This window comes from Alosa pseudoharengus, unplaced genomic scaffold (genome assembly GCF_046254945.1).
Source record: "Alosa pseudoharengus isolate Yale_2024_CS ecotype anadromous, Long Island Sound unplaced genomic scaffold, YU_APseudo_1.1 YU_APseudo_1.1_scf_6, whole genome shotgun sequence".
In the NCBI taxonomy this organism is placed as follows: domain Eukaryota; kingdom Metazoa; phylum Chordata; class Actinopteri; order Clupeiformes; family Clupeidae; genus Alosa; species Alosa pseudoharengus.
Genome location: NW_027468848.1, coordinates 22626561 through 22645210, shown reverse-complemented (window position 1 = coordinate 22645210; position 18650 = coordinate 22626561). Strand labels below are relative to the sequence as shown.

Here is an 18650-nt window from a genome sequence, read left to right as displayed (position 1 = left end):
TTTAATTTACCCCAAAAGGGATGACAGCTCAATTAAAAAAAAAACCCAGAGGCAATATAATTATTTTCCATCAGATTCCCTTCTAGCGATTTGGATGATTTTTCATCTGAACTAACCAACAGACCACTCCAAAAATAGAGCTCAATTTTTCTCCCTTTCTCTATGCATAACATGTGTGCAGTATGTCTTCTGCAGAGAGCAGAGGTGAGCAGTGCACCCCCCCCCCCACACACACACACACACGCACACACATCCCATGCACTTTCATAAATATGCCCATGGGGGTTGCTTGCTCGCCTGCCTGGCCACCACCTGAGAAGTTTAATAGGTGGGGGCTTAATAGGCAGGGAATGCAGCATCATGAAAGCACAATTATTTGCAGACGCTGCTCCCTTGAGAACAAACAGTGAGGGGGTGTGCAGCTTTGGCTCCCACACAAGCACGGAAGGGGGGTTGTAAGGGGAGGGGGGTATCAGATCATCTGTGCCGAGTCCATGCATTCCCCCAGAACCAGACTAGACTCCAAAAGCCAAAAAATAACACACACACACACACACACACACACACACACTCTTCTCTCTCCATACAGTTGGAGCTGCACTGCACCCCATGTTGTGTCAAGACAGGCAGGCAGTCAGGCAGGCGGGCAGGGAGGAGGCTGCCACTGCTTCTGCCTCCTCCAGGAGCAGGAGCAGCAATCGTGGGGAAAAAAGAGCAGACTTGCTGTGTGCAATTCCCATACCTGGGCAAATCACCATATTCAATTCCATAAGCATGCTCCCAATCAGCCTCCATCCGCCTGATGCACTGGGATCCAGAGAGTGAGTGAGAGAAAAAAGGGGGAGGAGGTAGAGAGTGAAAGAGAAGAGAGAGGGAGGAGGAGAGGGAGGAGGAGGATGACGGAGGGAAGGAGAGAGGGAGAGAGTGGAGGGAGGCACACAGCAGACAGGGAAGTGCTTACGCTGCACCGAGGGGCTGAAAATCTTAGAGAAACATCAAAGGCGCACTGCATAATTAACATTAAAATTCAACAGCAATCACCATATGGGGGGTGGGGGGAGCGGTTGTGGGGGAAAAGGCAAAAAGAGACAGAAGGAGAGAGAAAGAGAGAGAGAGAGAGAGAGAGAGAGAGAGAGAAAGATTACACAGAACAAGAGGCTGCTGTTTCTGACAGAGGGCTTCTTTTTGTGTGATGAAATGAGATTATCATAAAGATTGATCCTAGTATGTAATGGCACATGAAGGGAGATCGTTCATGCTATAAGGAGCTCTCTCCAAAGGAGAAAGGAATGAGAGTTCACCACTGTACATCCTAACCGTCTGAGTTTAGTCAAGCCAGTATTTTTGGTGAAAAAAGATCCCAGTCTATTACCAGTGAAACAAAATGTTTTGACATTTACATCCAATTATGGTACATAATTGCATTAGTATTTCAGCCTAAAGCCTAAGACTGTATTTTCATTTACTGATATTGCGATTTTTGCCCAGAAATAGTCATAAATAATTGCATGGGGATATACAAACAATGGTATTCTATTATACCCAGTAATGACTGCATTTGTAAGTCTCCACATAGGGCAAATAGAAACTATTAACCCAATTCATAAGTCTGGTAATAGTATGTGATTCGAACAGCATTGTGTTTGGGGATTATATAACTGTTTAGTGAGGCTGTACATTGTTCCAAAAAGGCTATCTCACACAGCGCACACAAGAAGGCCTGCAATCACTAAATCACCACACTGCACAAGAGTGAGTTTGGATGAAGTCTGCTAAAACAGCATTGTGTTCTTCATAAATCACCTGTCCTTCGTTTAACTCAGTTACTAATCATTCACTCACCATGATAGTCAGAACATATCTGTCTTAATCATTTTAACTACAGAATATTAAGTGAATGCTGGCACAATGAAAGATCTGTCATACAGTACTTTTCCCTCTGGCTGTTATCTCACAGACAGTCCCACAAATCTGCCGCTTAAATATTTTAGCATCCTTTCACTATGAACAAAATAACGCCATTAGAGAGGTCTGTTAAGCACATAATAAATAGACTCAGGCCATCACTATGCCATCTTTTCCATTTAGATTTGTTCAACTGAATTCTCTCCTCCAGAAAGAACGTCTAGTACATGTGTCTGACAAAAAAAGCGAAAGAGGCAAGACGTATAACTGGAAGTGCTGCTAAATCCACCTCAGCGAATGCCTGTAAGTCTCTGCAAGATCCTTCTAAATGAAGCCCTCCACTGTGTTTAAGATTGCGTAGAGGTGACATCCTGCAGGGACGTTAGCATTAGAGGTGAGCAGGAGAGAAAGAGGAGCATGTGCTAGAATGTTAAGATGGCATAGTGAGGTAATTATAGGATGGTATAGTTATCTCTCTCTCTCTCTCACCTTTTCTCTCTTGAGCTAAAACAGGGCAGATTGTGTGAGAGCTGAGAGCTGTGTGAAAAGCAGTGGAAGAAAGACAGGCCAATCTCAATGACAGCATCAGCATCAGCATCAGCTTGGCTTTAGAATTTCCTGCTGTGGAAATGTTCAACATTCAGCCAGCAGAACTTGTTTGGCCAAAGTGCATTCACATAGCACTCTCATATGGTGGATATAGGATTGTTGTATAAGTATGTGTCCATGGAGGAGACCATTAGAGTAAGACAGGGTGGCTGTGGATATGCAAGCTGAGTCAGAAGCATTTGCCAGAGATATTTGCAAGAGAGCAACCACAGCCATTTTAAACTTGATGTGATGCCCTGGCATAATAGCCAGGGATGTAGTGGAGGCTAAACGCAAGTAAACACAGTTTATCCACCTCTGAAATTTCAGAAATAGAGTTTATCCACCTCTTATTAGAGTTTATCCACCTTTTAAAATTGTTAATTCACCAATGGCACTTTTAACATTCAAAAATCACATTGTATTATCCACATTCACAATATGCAGGCTACACTCTAAGAACCATTTAATACAACTGATGTTGTTATAAACATTGGACAATAACCTCCACCATCATCAAATATGTTCTAAATGCCTTTTTAAAAAATCTAATACTGCATGGTGCAGTCCACCTTACCGTGATCACAGAAATCATAGTTTAGCCACCATATACACCATAGTGTTATTGAACAATTTAATTCAATTTAATCTGCAAATACCTACAAATGCATGGAATATACTGTACATCACACGTATAAGTATATATAGTATATAAGTATATATACTCTTTTGATCCCGTGAGGGAAATTTGGTCTCTGCATTTATCCCAATCTGTGAATTAGTGACACACTCAGCACACAGTGAACACACAGTGAGGTGAAGCACACACTAATCTCGGCGCAGTGAGCTGCCTGCAACAACAGCGGTGCTCGGGGAGCAGTGAGGGGTTAGGTGCCTTCCTCAAGGGCACTTCAGCCGAGCCTACTTGTCGGGGTTCGAACCGGCAACCCTTCGGTTACAAGTCCGAAGCGCTAACCAGTAGGCCACGGCTGCCCCTAAGTGTAAATACTAGCCATGCTATATGCTACATAATTAGTTGGATTCTACAACAGCTTGATGCTCTTGTTGCAACATATCTTGAAAACAAAACCAACGTGTTAAAGCAGTGTTGTTTTATATCATCAACCTTTAATGTTTATCTGATTGTACTTTAGAAAGTCTCCTTCGACAATATTGCTCCGTATCAATCAAATTAGAAAATAAGTTTGGTATGTGATGTTTTAACACATTCAGAATGGACATTGGCCATTCAAGTTATAAATCTATTTTATACAGACACCTCATGAGGAAATAAAGAACAAATCATTGCTGGACAATCAGCTGAGTGGTCATATTGGACTGTGTGCAACATGCAGTGTTGTCCACCAAAACATTAATGGAATAAAGCTACTTCAGTTAAGTGGGTGGGGGAATCTTGCAAGTTTTGATTAAATCTGGCATCAAACATTCTTGCTCTGTCACAACTCAGGACATTGAGAGCACGTTGGAAGTTGTGTATCAAACACTGTAGAGAGATTCAGTCCCTCTTCCTGTCCTTACACCTTCAGAGCTGAGGGCTGTCCAGGAAGTTGGGTTACTGGCTTATCCAGGTAACTTCAGGAGTAACCACTGATCTCTGTAAAAACACTGAATCAAGCATGTTCTTTTGAGATGGTTACACCCGTTACCTGAAAAAGCCAGTGACCTCGCTTTGTAGTACAGCCAATTGCATCGCATCAGTCAACACATCACATCACATCACATAAATCCCTATTTCCCCCACAGTTTTGTCCAGGGAGATATTTGCATGGCGTTTCAGTGCCCAGCATCCTTCATCTTAAAGCCCTGTTGGCACTAGCATGGATACCAATCATGGCCTTATGGTGCACTTTTGAGTGCCTGAGCTAATAATTCAGTTAGCCTAAGAGCAGTTGGCTTCATTACATTATTAGTGGTTTTCCACTGAGGATATATCACTCCTGCTATAGCTCAGAGAACTCCTTCCCCATGACCAGAGGACCAGCACAGAGTGTAAAACACACACACACACACACACACTCTCTCTCTCTCACACACACACACACACTCACACACCACAATCTCTAATACATGTTTAGACTGTCAACTACCATACAGCACAAATTCTCCAGTCCCCACTGATGTAATTAGAACACCTCTCCCAGCCTTAGTTCTCCTTTTCCTTGCATTTCTTATGTGTGTACAAGTGCCAACTCGACAAACATTTACAATGTGCTGGCACTGCCTCTCGTGGAGCCGGCGGGGCGCATTTGGCTTGCTCAGGCTAAAGCTCGATCCAAACGTCATAAAAGAGAATGCATAGCCAGAGAAACATGTTCCATTACACCTTAGGAATGATGAGTTCTGCTATGCTTATCAGGGGGTGAAATGGTTCCACTTTCAGGGATCTTTCTTTTGCACTGACACAGGGCTTAGCCAAATGAACACCAATATTTAAAATGGAAAAAATGAAGAGGGTGTTAACACTGAATAAATGATACAGATTGAGTGTTTAATGCATCCGTCTGTGGGAAGAGAAAGTATTACATATACATTTTTACAAATATCATTACAAATGTCAATTTTGGGTATAAATGTGATAAAAAGATGCATCCATTTTCTTTCAGATATACACAGAAACGGCATGATGCGAGATTCAACCACAATGCAAAACTGGATTGTGTCTGTCACACACGCAGGGCACAGCGTTACCTATGATAGGTACTCCTGCATGGTACAACATGTGCTGCCACAGGCCAAACAACAACCAATCAAACATTACACAACATCGAGCAGTCCCCTTCCTACATCTGTGTTTCACTTAATTAGGCCCACAACACCTCCAGAAGGTTCAACAGTGGTGTGAACCACACACATGATGGGTTGGGAGAAGTTACAAGATTATTATTATTCTATACTACAAGATTTATCATCATAAATGGTCAGAACAAAAAAGCTGTGTGACACCAGCCCAAAATCTTTCAATATAGTACAGCACAGTACTACCATAATTACAATTTTAAAAGTCTTAAAGCCAGGTCAAAATCCTTTACCTTGTGTAACTTCTACTTCATTACATTTACATTGTAAGTAAAGCTCTTCTTTACACACTCTCACCCAAACACACTCCTGTAAAACTGAAGTTGAGTTTTTATCTCTGATTGTTGGGAATTCTCTCTAACCTCCTCTTAGCCCTCTTCTGAACATCAGAATTGTTGAATATGCTAGCAACATTTCACTTATAGAGCCTCTAAAAGAGAGTCAAATGGATTGCATTTTCTGTACGGTTGATGCTGGTACAGTATATAAAGATGTTACTACTTAACACCCAAGGATCCAAGAGCCAAGCTTAAACAGCAGTATAAAATCCATTAAGTGCCCCAATATATCAACCTGTATAATCACTTCATAACAAAAACCTAATACATGTGCTGAGTATATAGAATATGTATAGCATAATAATACATATGCTGAGTGTTCTTAAGAATGCTCTGTGCCCCTTCGCAAACATTTTTCCTTATTGAATCTCATAAATGCACCACTTAACCCACAGGAAGATTCAAAGATATAGCAAGCCTAAATAAAGAATAAAGCAGTAAACAAGGGCTGTTTAACATAATTACCAACAGCATGTAACACTAATACAACTTGGTCCACTCCACTGTGTGAACAACCCGAATTTGGACCTCAGTTTTGTCGTGAGTTTTCTATCTGTGCATGGGGTGGGGCTAGTGTACCCCACTTTTTTTCAGGAACTGCTGAACACAGAATAAGTACTGAGAAGTCCCGTGAGAGACCAGTTCTCTGCAGTCGCGACTCGCCAACACAAAGTCGCACATAACCACGAGATAACAGTTGTGTGTGAGAAACAGACACCAGTGCCTTACATATAGTCAATATAGCTGTAGTTAAAAATAAAACTACAAATAAAAAAAGAACAAATATTAATTGCATAGGGCTATCAAAGGGCCAAGCCTCTGAAATACAACAATATGAAATAGTGGTTTACATGTGTCATTATGATTGAGAGGAAGAAGTAAAGCTGTCAGCAAATCCCTTGACTGCAATTTTATGCTTCAGATCAGTTACTCAAAAGCAAGACCATTCCATTTCAGAAAGATCTGTTTAGCAGCCATGTCATTAACAGCTAAATTGGTGTCCCGCAATAATACAGCAATCTATTGTTAATAACTATTCTGATTCCTGGGGTAATCCATATGTGTCTGTGTGTGAAGTGGTGATGTAGCCTAGGCTACAGCGAGTGACTTATTTGGGATTTTATACACAGACTTTAATACACTGCTTGAACTTGGAAATAAGGGAACTTGGACCTACAGTATACAAAGTAAACAATTATTTCTCTCTTGACCTTTGAATTGGCAGAAGCTGAATATGAGCAGTAAGTGGTTCATTAGATTACAGTCTGCAGCTGGACTTAGGCTACGTGGGAGGGCCTTACATTAGAAGATGTCAGGAATTATGTACGTCGGGCTTACCACATCCCTAAAGCCCTCCATGAAGCTCTCATTGACTCGCAGTTTCTACTGTTCTTCCACAGATACACAAACGTCTTTAAGAAACCAGCAATGATATAAGCATATGCTACATATTATGTAGCAGAGAACATTGGGAACAACACCGACCTACTCATGAAATGAAGAAATGGAATGTGACATCAAGTGCAAAAGGGTGCGAAAGGGAAAGTGCTTCAAATGCAGTCATTTTCCATGGCCATTCATGCCACCACATTGAACTAACGCATTCTAAACACGTTCCCGTTTTACAACCCAAGAGTAGTATTTTTAGAAAGGAGTCAGACTACAAGCCTAACGTTAAGCAACAGTCTACAATTAAGGTTGCCATTTCAACACGTCCATAGCTCGTCGTTGTAAAAGAATTGGCTGATCTTAAAATGATAGCCTATAAGCCTACTTGCAGTTCCTTACAGACATTCCATTCATTTATTCAGGGAATCCACCACATTGGGTAGTGTGCTCCGTTGGGAGATTCAGCAATACAACTTCACTTCACGATGCGCGTATTTTAGGTATGGGCCATGGGTATTTTCACTTTGGAAATGATCTGAAATAATCATGTTTGTTGATTTCGGTAAACCTGCAGAAATATCACAGCAGGTAATTTCAAGTGACTGTTCTGACCAACACTGAACTGCAGGTCGAGTTGGGCTACTTAAAAGGAGCAAAACCAAGACTGGTGAATGAAAGTGTCCCCATAATCCAAATGCAACATTTTAGTGAGTTTTTACATCGTGAAATCATGAAGGATGTGTGTCCAAAATCTTATGTTATCCTGTCTCCCTGCCTATATAGCTCATCGAATTCCTGCATCCACACACATTCAAATGCACTTACCCCATTATCTTGGCGAAATGAGCTGATGAAGAACCCTGAGAACAAGAGGCGAATTCCTGGAAACAGCTTGTCGTGCCGTTGGCTATTGTTTTTGAGTGGGAATTTCAATATATTGAAATTTGAAGTCAAGTGATTTGCCTCTGCGCTAACAAATAACGGCATCCATGTAGCCCTTGAAGGAGATTTCTAAAATATGGTCCAGTGGTGAGCAATGGACTTCGCAGTCTATCATGTCAACGATTATAGAAAATATAGCCTGCTGTATTTAACGTATCCCTGTTCTCCGTGGTACCGCGCAGGATTCTGATCTACTTTGTATCACGGTGCAAGTGCAGAACGCTGATCATCCCTCGGATTCCAACGCAAGAGGCAAGCGGCATATCATGTCCACGCAATATGCACCCCCGAGCTTTTACTGTTTGATGTAATGGATGTGCTTCAAGTTGGTTTGGTTGCCCTTGTGTAGTCAGATGTTTGGATGACCCTGGCATGTCCACTCCTGATTCACATTCTGTAGGCTAATAGGCTATAAATCAGTGCCTTTTGGTAAACTGTTCACCGTTCAAAACAGTCACCTCCTCTGGAATTGTCAGTGTGTCGAGAACGTTAATACAATTCGCAGAGGTCTCCACTTCTAACGTTTTATCATTACAAACACAACCAGCCTACTGCTTGATTACGCACATGGGAGGATTTTTGCTAAATAAAATGAGAATGTGATCTTTCTGTTTGAACATCTTCAGCCATTAGAGATGAAGCGAATGCAATTTAAGGCATGAGAAGCAAATAGGCTATGCCCACCGACACGATTCAATCTCCATTTATTCCATGGCAGTCATTTGACTTAAATCATAGGCTAGTAGTGTGACTCGTTTCCGTTATTGTGCTTTAAAAACATGATCACCGAGAAGACGCCATGCCCCATTGCGAAATCCCATGTGATCGACCTGATGTCATCTGAAGGAAGTTCTTGTCTGTATGTCTAGAACGACAGTAGACCACAAACTTTCTAAGTTTATTCCAAATTCCAAACTTTTAATGTGATCAAAATCACAAATGAATTTAGGCCTACATTGTTTTTTGGTTTAGAGTGAATAGGCTACATAGGCCTAAAATAGGGTACAAGTTTGAGGATGACTAGATGAATGGATGTTTTCAATAGCACCTTTAGACCTATGGGGCCTAATTTGGATGATGCACAAAGTGCACAGTCTAACTAAAGCTCATTTAATAGGCAAATTCAGTTTGCTAGTTTAACATAATGGGCAAGACATTGAAATGCAAACATCGATGAGTCAGCTCAGTGCTTCCATATGCCATGCATATTTCATGCAGAGGACTTTGCTTGATGACCCTATATATTTACTTAAATGTTAAGTGTATTAGTCAAACTATAAATGGCAGTCTCATTTACCAACTGCAGAATGTCATAGGAACCATTCTCTCTCTCTCTCTCTCTCTCTCTCTCTCTCCCACTCACTCACACACACACACACACACACACTGTGAACTTTAGTGATGAACTAGGCTAAGTGCATCTTTAGGCCTACATCATTGACTTTTTAAGACCAAACATGTTTTTGATATAAAGAAAATGCATTGTTTTGCTCCTTTTGAATCCTATTTTGTACAATGAAATCCTCAGTCTAATTCATAAGCCTATCATAGACTACTTCATGGGAAAACCCTCTAAAAAGAAACGTGGGCTATGGAGGCCAACACAATATTTTTAAGTTTGATTATCAAACATGAAATGTCTGTTCAGTGGGCGTATATTTTACGTATTTGATCAGTATTAATGACCACTACGTCACTGACCTGTCACCCGGATGTAGTTAGCGCAAAACAACAAGCGTACAAGGAAGGAACAGCATTGGTAAGGGATCTGAGAGCCCTCTTGGTAAGTTGAACCATAATACGTAGAAATAAAGTATGTATGTTTTAATAAGGTTAGTGAACATAATTATTGACTGCCATTTGGTAAGCTTTTCCCGGTATCTTCAGGGTAACTTTAATGTACACGCTAGTCCTGTTAGCATAGCTAACGTTAGTGCAAATCTGCTCAGTGTAGCTGCTAGCATTCTAACCAAAACATTTATTGGTGGGATGTAGTAACTAGGTCTAATGTAGCTTCTAGGCTATTCGCTGTTAAAGTCTCGGTTGACATATATTACATGTAAACTAGCTCCTGGCTGGTCGTTTATTAAAAATGATTAACCACCAGCAACAACAGCAACGAGCGTCTGCAAAACAGAATACCAAGCTTGCTAGCAAGCTAACGTTATCTGTTACCTGTAAGTTAAGCTGTTTCTCCCTGTCCCATTTTGTCAAGTTACCTTCATTTTTATAGTAAAAATAAAAGCTGGAGTTATTAATACGGAAAATGTGTTAACAAAGGTTCCGTCAACAAATTGCCTGTATGTCACGAATGTATTTTTCACTGGCCTAGACTGTTTGCGTCATGTTGTGTCTCTCCAGTTTTGCTTTTGAACTGAACACACTTGATATGGGAAACCACAACAGCAGTAACGTACGACGTCTGATATGTTCATCCAACTTTCTGAGTTGGAATTCCAACTTCTAAGAGCGTGCCTGCAAAAAAGAAAATGACTTGCTGTGGCAAAGGAGGGAATGACATGAACACACTTACTTTTGTACTTTTGCAGACAGAAGATTCAATGTCCCTCCCTAGTGAAAGCGATTATGTTCTCAAGATCACCAGGCTTTCCCCATAAACAAAGGCAAAACAATGGACTGCTTAATCAGTTCCCAGGACCACCCATCTTCTCGCAGCAGCAGCTTGTTGAGGTTCAGAGGAACCGGACAAATTCAAAGTAAGTTGGAAATTCATTTAGGTAATGTGTTCATTTTGCCTTTGATAATAGTGTACTATTTCCTGTGACTTCTATGGTGTTGGGGGAGCTACTTTTAAAGCACCGCTTAACAAAACCAACTACAAATTACTTCACACTGGAAGTAGTTTAATTACAGCAAAGCGAGAGATGTATTTAGATTATCATAAGCTACCCAGAAAAAGCAGTTGAATCTACTTTCCAATAAAATGATTAAATTCTCAATGCACTGACTGTACATGTAATGTATAATTGTGTTCTTACAGTAGAGAAACATGGTGTCAAAGTGTTTGTAGTTTCAGTAGTTAACTACACAAAGGATGGCAAAAAAGTAAAAGTATTACTTGCATCACTATGTATATGAATGTAGTTAAACTATAAGCAAGCCAGCCACTGCAAAATATAGTTAAACTACTCTCCAACACTGTACCTTGAGTTGAATCATCAGTCATTTTAGATTTTGTGTTTCTGGTCATTAAGGACATTTTTAATTATGACCCCCCCCCCCCCCCCCCAGTTCCCATGGACTCCCCTTTTGTTTGCCTGTCATCCCCCCCTATCAGTGGAATTCTGCTCACAGGACACCTCCTCCAGTGCCACAAGGATCTCCATTAGCAAAGGGCAGAAAGTGGGTATTGGCTGAATGTGTACATTTCTCACCAAATCAGTGCCTACCACACATACCTATCAGTCTACTGATATATGTGTATTTTACTTTTGCTTTTAGTTCACTGGTATCATATTTTGGATCCACTAGACCTGAAACCACTGCCATGACTGTTGTGTATGTTGCAGGAGGAGGGGTGATGACCACAGCCAGTATGAATTGAAGAGGCAGTGCTACAGCCCTCCAGGCCCCTACATCAGACCAGCGGCCACAGCATCAAGATCCCCCTTACCCACTCGTCTGGAAACGGCGAGGGCGGCAGGCACCTTTCCCAGTGATGTCCGCAGCCGGGCCAGCACTCCTCTGTCTTCCCCAACACCCGCGGTTCCATCTTTGGGAGAGGCGTCTCAGGATAGTGACCTGATAAGTCTGCGGTCCGCAGCCAAGGATAAGGTATGCATGCTTGCTGCTGGGCTATGCTACATAGTTCCTAACTTGTTGGTGTTGTTGCTTATGGAGCAGTGTAGGTCACCATGAATGTATCTGGTGGTGCTATTGTTTTCAGCTGAGTCAGCAGATTCTGGAGCTATACGTGTCGTGTGAGCAACAAGATGACGACCTGGAGAGGAAAGAGCTCTGTCGAGCACAGCTACAGAGGGATATCCAGAGGCTTTTTCCATGTAAGCTGAAATCGAGCAATATTTGAGCAATGTGTGGGGTTTGTGTTTCTAAAATAGTTTATATGGATTAGATTATAGACTTTTTTTTTTTTATCCCTGCTTTCTCCCCTCCCCCTTGCCTACATTATACACTTAGATTCAAGGATTTATTTGGCTGGGTCTTCTCTCAATGGCTTTGGGAGCAGAAGTAGTGATGCCGACCTTTGTCTCGTCATTCAAGAGGGATCTGTAAGTGTTTTTATTTCTTTTAGAAGTCTGTGTGCTGTCTATAAAAGACAATAAAGTTTACATACTATAATGTTATTTGGTAGTATTTATATTATAATAGTAATGTCATTACTGACTTGTGTTTTAGGTAAACCAGAAAGATGCTGTACATGTGCTTAGTCTTGTTCAGAAGTTCTGTTACACTCTATGTAAGTATTGTGTATGTTTTGATTTAATAGGATTCAGTCCATAGTAGTGTACCTCTCTTTATTGCCTTTAGGGGGAGCTACAGGCATTAGACTGTTGAACGGCCTAAAGTTCTTTTTATGAGAGTGGTCATGGGGAATGGGGATATTTATCAAATAGATGTCATCTGATTTACAGCATACATTGACAGACCTCAGCTCATCCGAGCAAAAGTGCCCATCTTGAAGTTTCGAGACAAAGTAAGGTAGGTGTCAGATCTTTCTTTGTGACCGTACAGATAGATAGACAGATAGATAGACAGATAGATTGATAGATAAATAGATAGATACTTTATTCATACCGAGGGAAATCTTAGGATTACTATTGATACTTATTGTTTATGGCATCTTGCTGTACTACTAATGCTATGCTTTCTGTGACCAGATAGATAGATAGATTGATAGATACAGTGTTTCCCCTACAATGTATTCATCAGCGGCGCAGCGCCGCTGCTGGAAATCAAGCGCCACTGCAAAAAAAAGTTGCCTAATTAAAAAAAAAAAAAAAAAAGACGCAAGTGAACTTCAGGAACAGCTACCGTTCGTTCAGGTTTCATGTCAACAAATAATAGTAGGCTAACGTTGAAGGCGCAGTCAGGATTCCACAGGAGATCACGTTTGTTTGTGTTTATGTTTAAGTTTATTAGCAGACGCATTTTTGTGCAAGGTAGCCTACATTATGTTAACCAAGGAACCAAATTAAACACACCAGCGAGATAGCTGCCCCTACCTTCAGTAGCCTATTCCCAGATAAATTCCACGCATTGTTTCGTTTTTGTTTGTGATACAGGCAATGATTTCAAGCCGTGTTGCTAATACCTAGGCTGTGAAACTAAGGTCTAGCTAGCCTACTGGTGGGTTTAATTGAATTTGAGTAATAGGATACGCAACCATTCACATCTGAGATAGTTTGTAATTCCTGTAGAGCTCACCAAAATTATAGATATGATACAAGACACTTATCTGCTATAATCCAAGATAGATTTTCTTCGAGTTTTTGAGCATTTATTTTACCAAATGACATGGGAAACATAATTCATTTAATCCACATATGCACCATGCACAACAACGCTACTAAGTTAGCTTAAAACCTTGAGAATCAAGCAAGCCGTCACGGCATTAAAGTGACAGGCACTCAATTCAACTTGCACAGCACCTGACATGAAAGAGAAGTCTATATAGTTTATACAGTGCTGTGCAAAAGTTAAGACACCCATGCTGAAATTGACTAAAGGGAGGAATAAAAAATACTTTGCCTTTTGTCTTAATGGCTTAATTAAAAAAAATAGGACATCAATTATTTTTTAATGTATCATGTATCGTAAATAAACAAATGTTATTATATAAATAAATGTCTTAACTTATGCACAGCACTGTATATTCTAAATAGTAATAGTTTGTACAGTAGCCTACAGTGTACTGTTGTACAGTGGCTAATTACTAATAATGTAAATGAAAAAGGTGAAAGAATAACATGAATAATCCTGTTCAAGTACTGCAATAATCATGCTTTGTAAATGCTTGTGTTGATGGTTATGTCATAATTTGTAACTCAATCTGTCCATTTCTTTCACAAAATCCACCAGAAGTCACCATTTCAGGAATAATTTTTTCAAATTTTTCTCTTTTTTTGGGGGGGGGGGGGGGGGGGGGGGGGCTTCCTACGATCAACAGCACCGCTGCTGGAAAATTTTCTAGGGGAAACACTGAGATAGATAGATAGATAGATAGATAGATACTTTATTCATCCTGGGGGAAATCTTAGGATTATTATTGATACTTATTGTTTATGGCATCTTGCTGTACTACTAATGCTCTGCTTTCTGTCTTTACAGTGGTGTGGAGTTTGATCTGAATGTCAATAACATTGTTGGGATCAGAAATACTTTCCTACTGAGGACTTATGCATACAGTAAGTCCTAACCGACCCACTTCAGTCTTAATCTCAACCTCTTTTCTGTATTAAATCACAATAAGAGAGTAATGCACTGCAGGAAGTAATTTGTATCAGCCAATAGGTATCTGGTCATGATTGTGTTTAATTTCACTGTGTCTTCCTTTGTGTTTGTTTGGCTTGGGGCACTTAGCTGATTAGATTTTCACAATTTTTCCTTGTAGTTGAGAAGAGGGTTCGTCCCATTGTCCTTGTCATCAAGAAGTGGGCGAGCTACTACAGGATCAATGACGCAAGTCGTGGAACTCTGAGCAGCTATACACTGGTCCTAATGGTCCTGCATTACCTCCAGAGTGAGTGTCTGTTAGGACTACCAGAGGTTTATAAAATATTACAGTAGGGGGCGCTATAGTTTAGAGATATGTGCAACCTTTGAAACTTGAGATTCTCTGGGTATGTTGATTTATTTTCCCAACCCCATCACGGAACATAGGCATAACATTCTATCATGTATGCAAACTCTCTGGGATTATGCGGATTCTAGTTGACTGCTGACTGCTCATCTGACAGGGACTTGTCATTTATTAGATGCCACTGCATAGCATGCTACTGTGTGACTTTATATACCCCCCCCACACACACATCCATGATCACTACTAAAGTAATGTGCTAATATGACCAAAACTAGCCCCATACTAAATTGACACCTCATCAGCTAATTTTTCAGTCCAATATTTTTTATTTCACTATTAACACACTGAGAAGCCCCCAAGTGTTCCTAGGTACTATTGTGAGTTACAAACATTAGATGATCTGGCTTATTGAAGTGGGTCACATTCTCAGGTGTACGGAGGTGCAAAGCCTCCCAAGATAGTGTAGGTATTGTATATTGTGCTGCACCAGATGAACAACAAAACCCCATGGAGTCACATTGACTGTGGCTCCAGTATTTTTCCTGTATGAATATATTATTCCATTCTAATGCTTGGAGTTTGATTCTGTAGGTCCACATTAGACTTATATGTTCTGATTTTGTTTAATCCTATGTTCCATTTTTTTCTTACTCTATTCTCCACCCACACCACATCCAGCTCTCCCTGAGCCTGTCATTCCCTGCCTTCAGAAGGATTATCCAGTGAGTAACCTCCCAGTTGACTTGTGGAATGGAATACATTCTTTCAGATTTATAATCATTTCCAAGGATTTTTTTGTACACTGTGTTTTTCTGCCTGTGTGTTGAACACAGGAGTGCTTCGACCCCTCAATGGATATCCATCTTGTGCCGAGTGAACCAAGGAACATTCCCCCCTTCATCTCCAAGAACCAGTCCACACTCGGGGAATTATTTCTGGGCTTCCTCAAGTACTATGCGACTGTTTTCAAGTAAGTCCCAGCATTTTATTGCACATTTCAATACACTATAACTATCTGGGTGTTTTTTTGTTATTCTCTATGGGCCCACACATGTATGTTTCCCATACATGGGTGAAGGCTAATCCTAGATTAACAGAAAACTTCAATTAAAAATATGTATAACTAAAATAATATACTAGGATGAACATGGGAAATGTATTTTTGCATCCTTCTTTCTTTACACCCACCATAACGCAGCAGTAAGGAGTTTTAGTTTTACGAGCATGCAAATTGATGCCTTTTGGCTGTACACTTGGCGACATTGAATTTGAAGATGATGCCAAAACTAGCTGCCCATAAACGCATACCCCTCACGGTAGTGGTACGTTCCTGTAAACTGTTGGTTTTAAGGATAATTATATTAGGGAATATTAGAATATCAAAGGCTGTGTACTCTGTGTTGAAGAAGCAAGTGTTATTCTCTCTTATCACCCGGCAGAAGCTGAAGCAGGTGGTAATTTGACAACCCTTAAGACGAGGGCTGGTATTTGTTTGAAGGGTCTGGGTTGCCTGTGGGTGGCTGAGGTGCCCGGGTGCATCCCCCCTGAGAAACGGGGCGGATTTTCAGGGCCAGAGTCCCTGGCACCGGTCCCATCCTACCCGGCTCGTGTTTCACTTGACTGCTTGAGTGACGGCGCCAGAAGGTGTAACTCTGACATTCAGCGCCATTCTGGCAGATGCTGTAAAGCCTGTGGTTAACTCTGTGTGTGTGTGTGTGTGTGTGCGCGGCTAGGCATTGATTATACTTATGTCCTGACCACAACTATGAGCAAAAAGCATCTGATGGAGTTCTGGTGTGAAATCCATCATTAGCATCTGTGGTGATTTGCTCCCTATTTTCATGTTTTGACAGGAGATTAGCAATGAAACACCAAAAATTCAAGTGGGTATGTCTATTTATGTTTGTAGATGGGATAAACATGTCATCTCAGTGCGACAGGCCAAAGTCATCCCCAAGACCAACTGCACCGATTGGAGAAAGTTCATCTGTGTGGAGGGTATGTGGTCAAACAGAGTAGTTCTTCAAGCGCACTAATTTGGTTTCCCATCATCCCTTGAAGTTACACATGAAGTTGCCTCACTTCCCCACTTCACTGAATTAAAATAGTTTTTAGTGGCCTTAATGGCTACAATTGTTTTTATATTGGTTGTCAGTTCATTTTAACTGCTCATTTCAACTCATCACATGGTTCTGTTGCCTCCTTGGTTTCTAGAGCCATTTAATGGGACAAATACAGCCAGAGCAGTTCATCAGAAGGACAAGTTTGAAGCCATCAAATCCCAGTTTCATGCGGTATGTCACTGATGTGATGATGAAGTTATACTTTTTAAAATAAAAATGTCAGTATTTGAATAATTTGCGAGAACCAGAAAAAAAAACAGATGCCTATTTAAGTAAATGATTGTAAGTGAAATGGTGTAAGTTAGATGTGTAAGAGTTGAATTTCCCTTCACCCTGCCTGTGACATCTGTGTAGTCCTGGCAGGTGCTGCAGCTGCGGAAGGACCTGAACTCAGTCCTGCCACTGCAGCGATCCAAGCAGAAGAGATAATGGACTTCCCATCCATGCCCACTGGACATGTCAAGCTGCTCTTGAAATAAATCAGGTTGCTAAAAGACGCTGTGTGCTTTTGAAATGATGAGAAGGCACTGAAGCCATCAACTGTGCATCAGCAACTGACAACGGTTCTGATGTTTTGGTCAACCTCGGAAAGTGGAGCCAGGTTGTATTGTGGCACACAGCGTGTATGTTAAGGGGGTGGAAGTGTGGCAGTTAGAATGAATGTATTCAAGTGGCAGAGATCTTTCACATTTTCACTTTCACATTTAAAAGCTGGGCCTCAGTGTTTCGACCTCAAGTAGTTTTCAACCTGAGCATTCTAGAATGCACGGGAGGTTCTGAAGCTCAACTGAGCTGTGCAGTTATTTCTTTTTTTTTTCTTCCCCTATGTCTTTTCTTGCATTCTCCCCAGTGAAAAAAAAAAAATCAACATCTGCTGTAAATATAAATCGTGAGGGGTATGGGTGTGTTTTGCTTTGGGACAGGGATGCATGGGAGCCACTGCTGTTGTTTGCACCTTCTTCCAGCTCCAGATGCTCTGATGCACCAGGTGTTAATGACTCTCATAAGGAGGGCTACCCTTCACTCCTTTTACCAGTGAAGTGTATGTGATGTTTGTTACTTTTTGTATTTTTGTACAATCTTTTATGTGTTTATTTAATTAATTAAAAGTATGAAGCTGTTTCTGTGCTCCTAATCTGTTCCTAATGTGTATTCAGATATCCTAATCTATGGGAGGAAAGATGGGCTGAGAATCTCCTTATTGGCTGCTGCTCACTAGTCCAACTCTCATGTCCAGGTTGTCACTACAAGTTTTGTTTGAGTTTATGATGTCATGACCAACAACTTGATCACTGGTTTATCAGATCGTAATCTTATACTGGCTGCCACTGCCAGGGAAAATACTAGATCACGTTTTTCAAAAATCCAATGATAAATAACTCTAAGTTAATGGCTTTCATTTGGGTATTGCATCTGAGCAGTATTCAAATATGGTGCAATTTGTAGTACTTAATGTTTGTCCACAGTCTGTAATGACCTACTTTTTACATTTACTCTCCATGAAGTTCATCCCATGGTGTCTTCAATTTGACACCAATTAGTGAAATATATAGTGAGGTGACATGATATTGGATCAGGCGCGCTGGCAACCTTCATAATTGGTTTTATCACTCTGTTTTCTTCTGACAAATCACACCAAAGTTTATGGCCCATGCATAGTGTAAGCCCCTGTTCGAGGGTATGGTATCGGGGCCAGTTTAAAATTAGCCCCAGTTAGGAAACCTCTCTACCCGTTCTGTTTCGTGTTTTGAACAGGGGGCATGGTAC

General features: G+C 40.9%; 1 protein-coding gene across 1 annotated transcript; it reads left to right on the top strand.

The window, feature by feature from the left end:
* Positions 1-9686: 9686 nt before the first annotated feature.
* Positions 9687-18005, top strand: tent2 (terminal nucleotidyltransferase 2). Its single transcript, XM_076270213.1, has 15 exons — positions 9687-9762; positions 10529-10696; positions 11232-11342; positions 11510-11774; positions 11887-12001; positions 12138-12229; positions 12357-12417; positions 12593-12659; positions 14289-14365; positions 14572-14700; positions 15439-15482; positions 15594-15730; positions 16670-16758; positions 16975-17054; positions 17238-18005. The coding sequence occupies exons 2-15, from the start codon at positions 10566-10568 to the stop codon at positions 17310-17312; spliced, it is 1473 nt and encodes a 490-aa protein (XP_076126328.1). The 5' UTR covers positions 9687-9762; positions 10529-10565; the 3' UTR covers positions 17313-18005.
* The last annotated feature ends 645 nt before the right edge of the window (positions 18006-18650 follow it).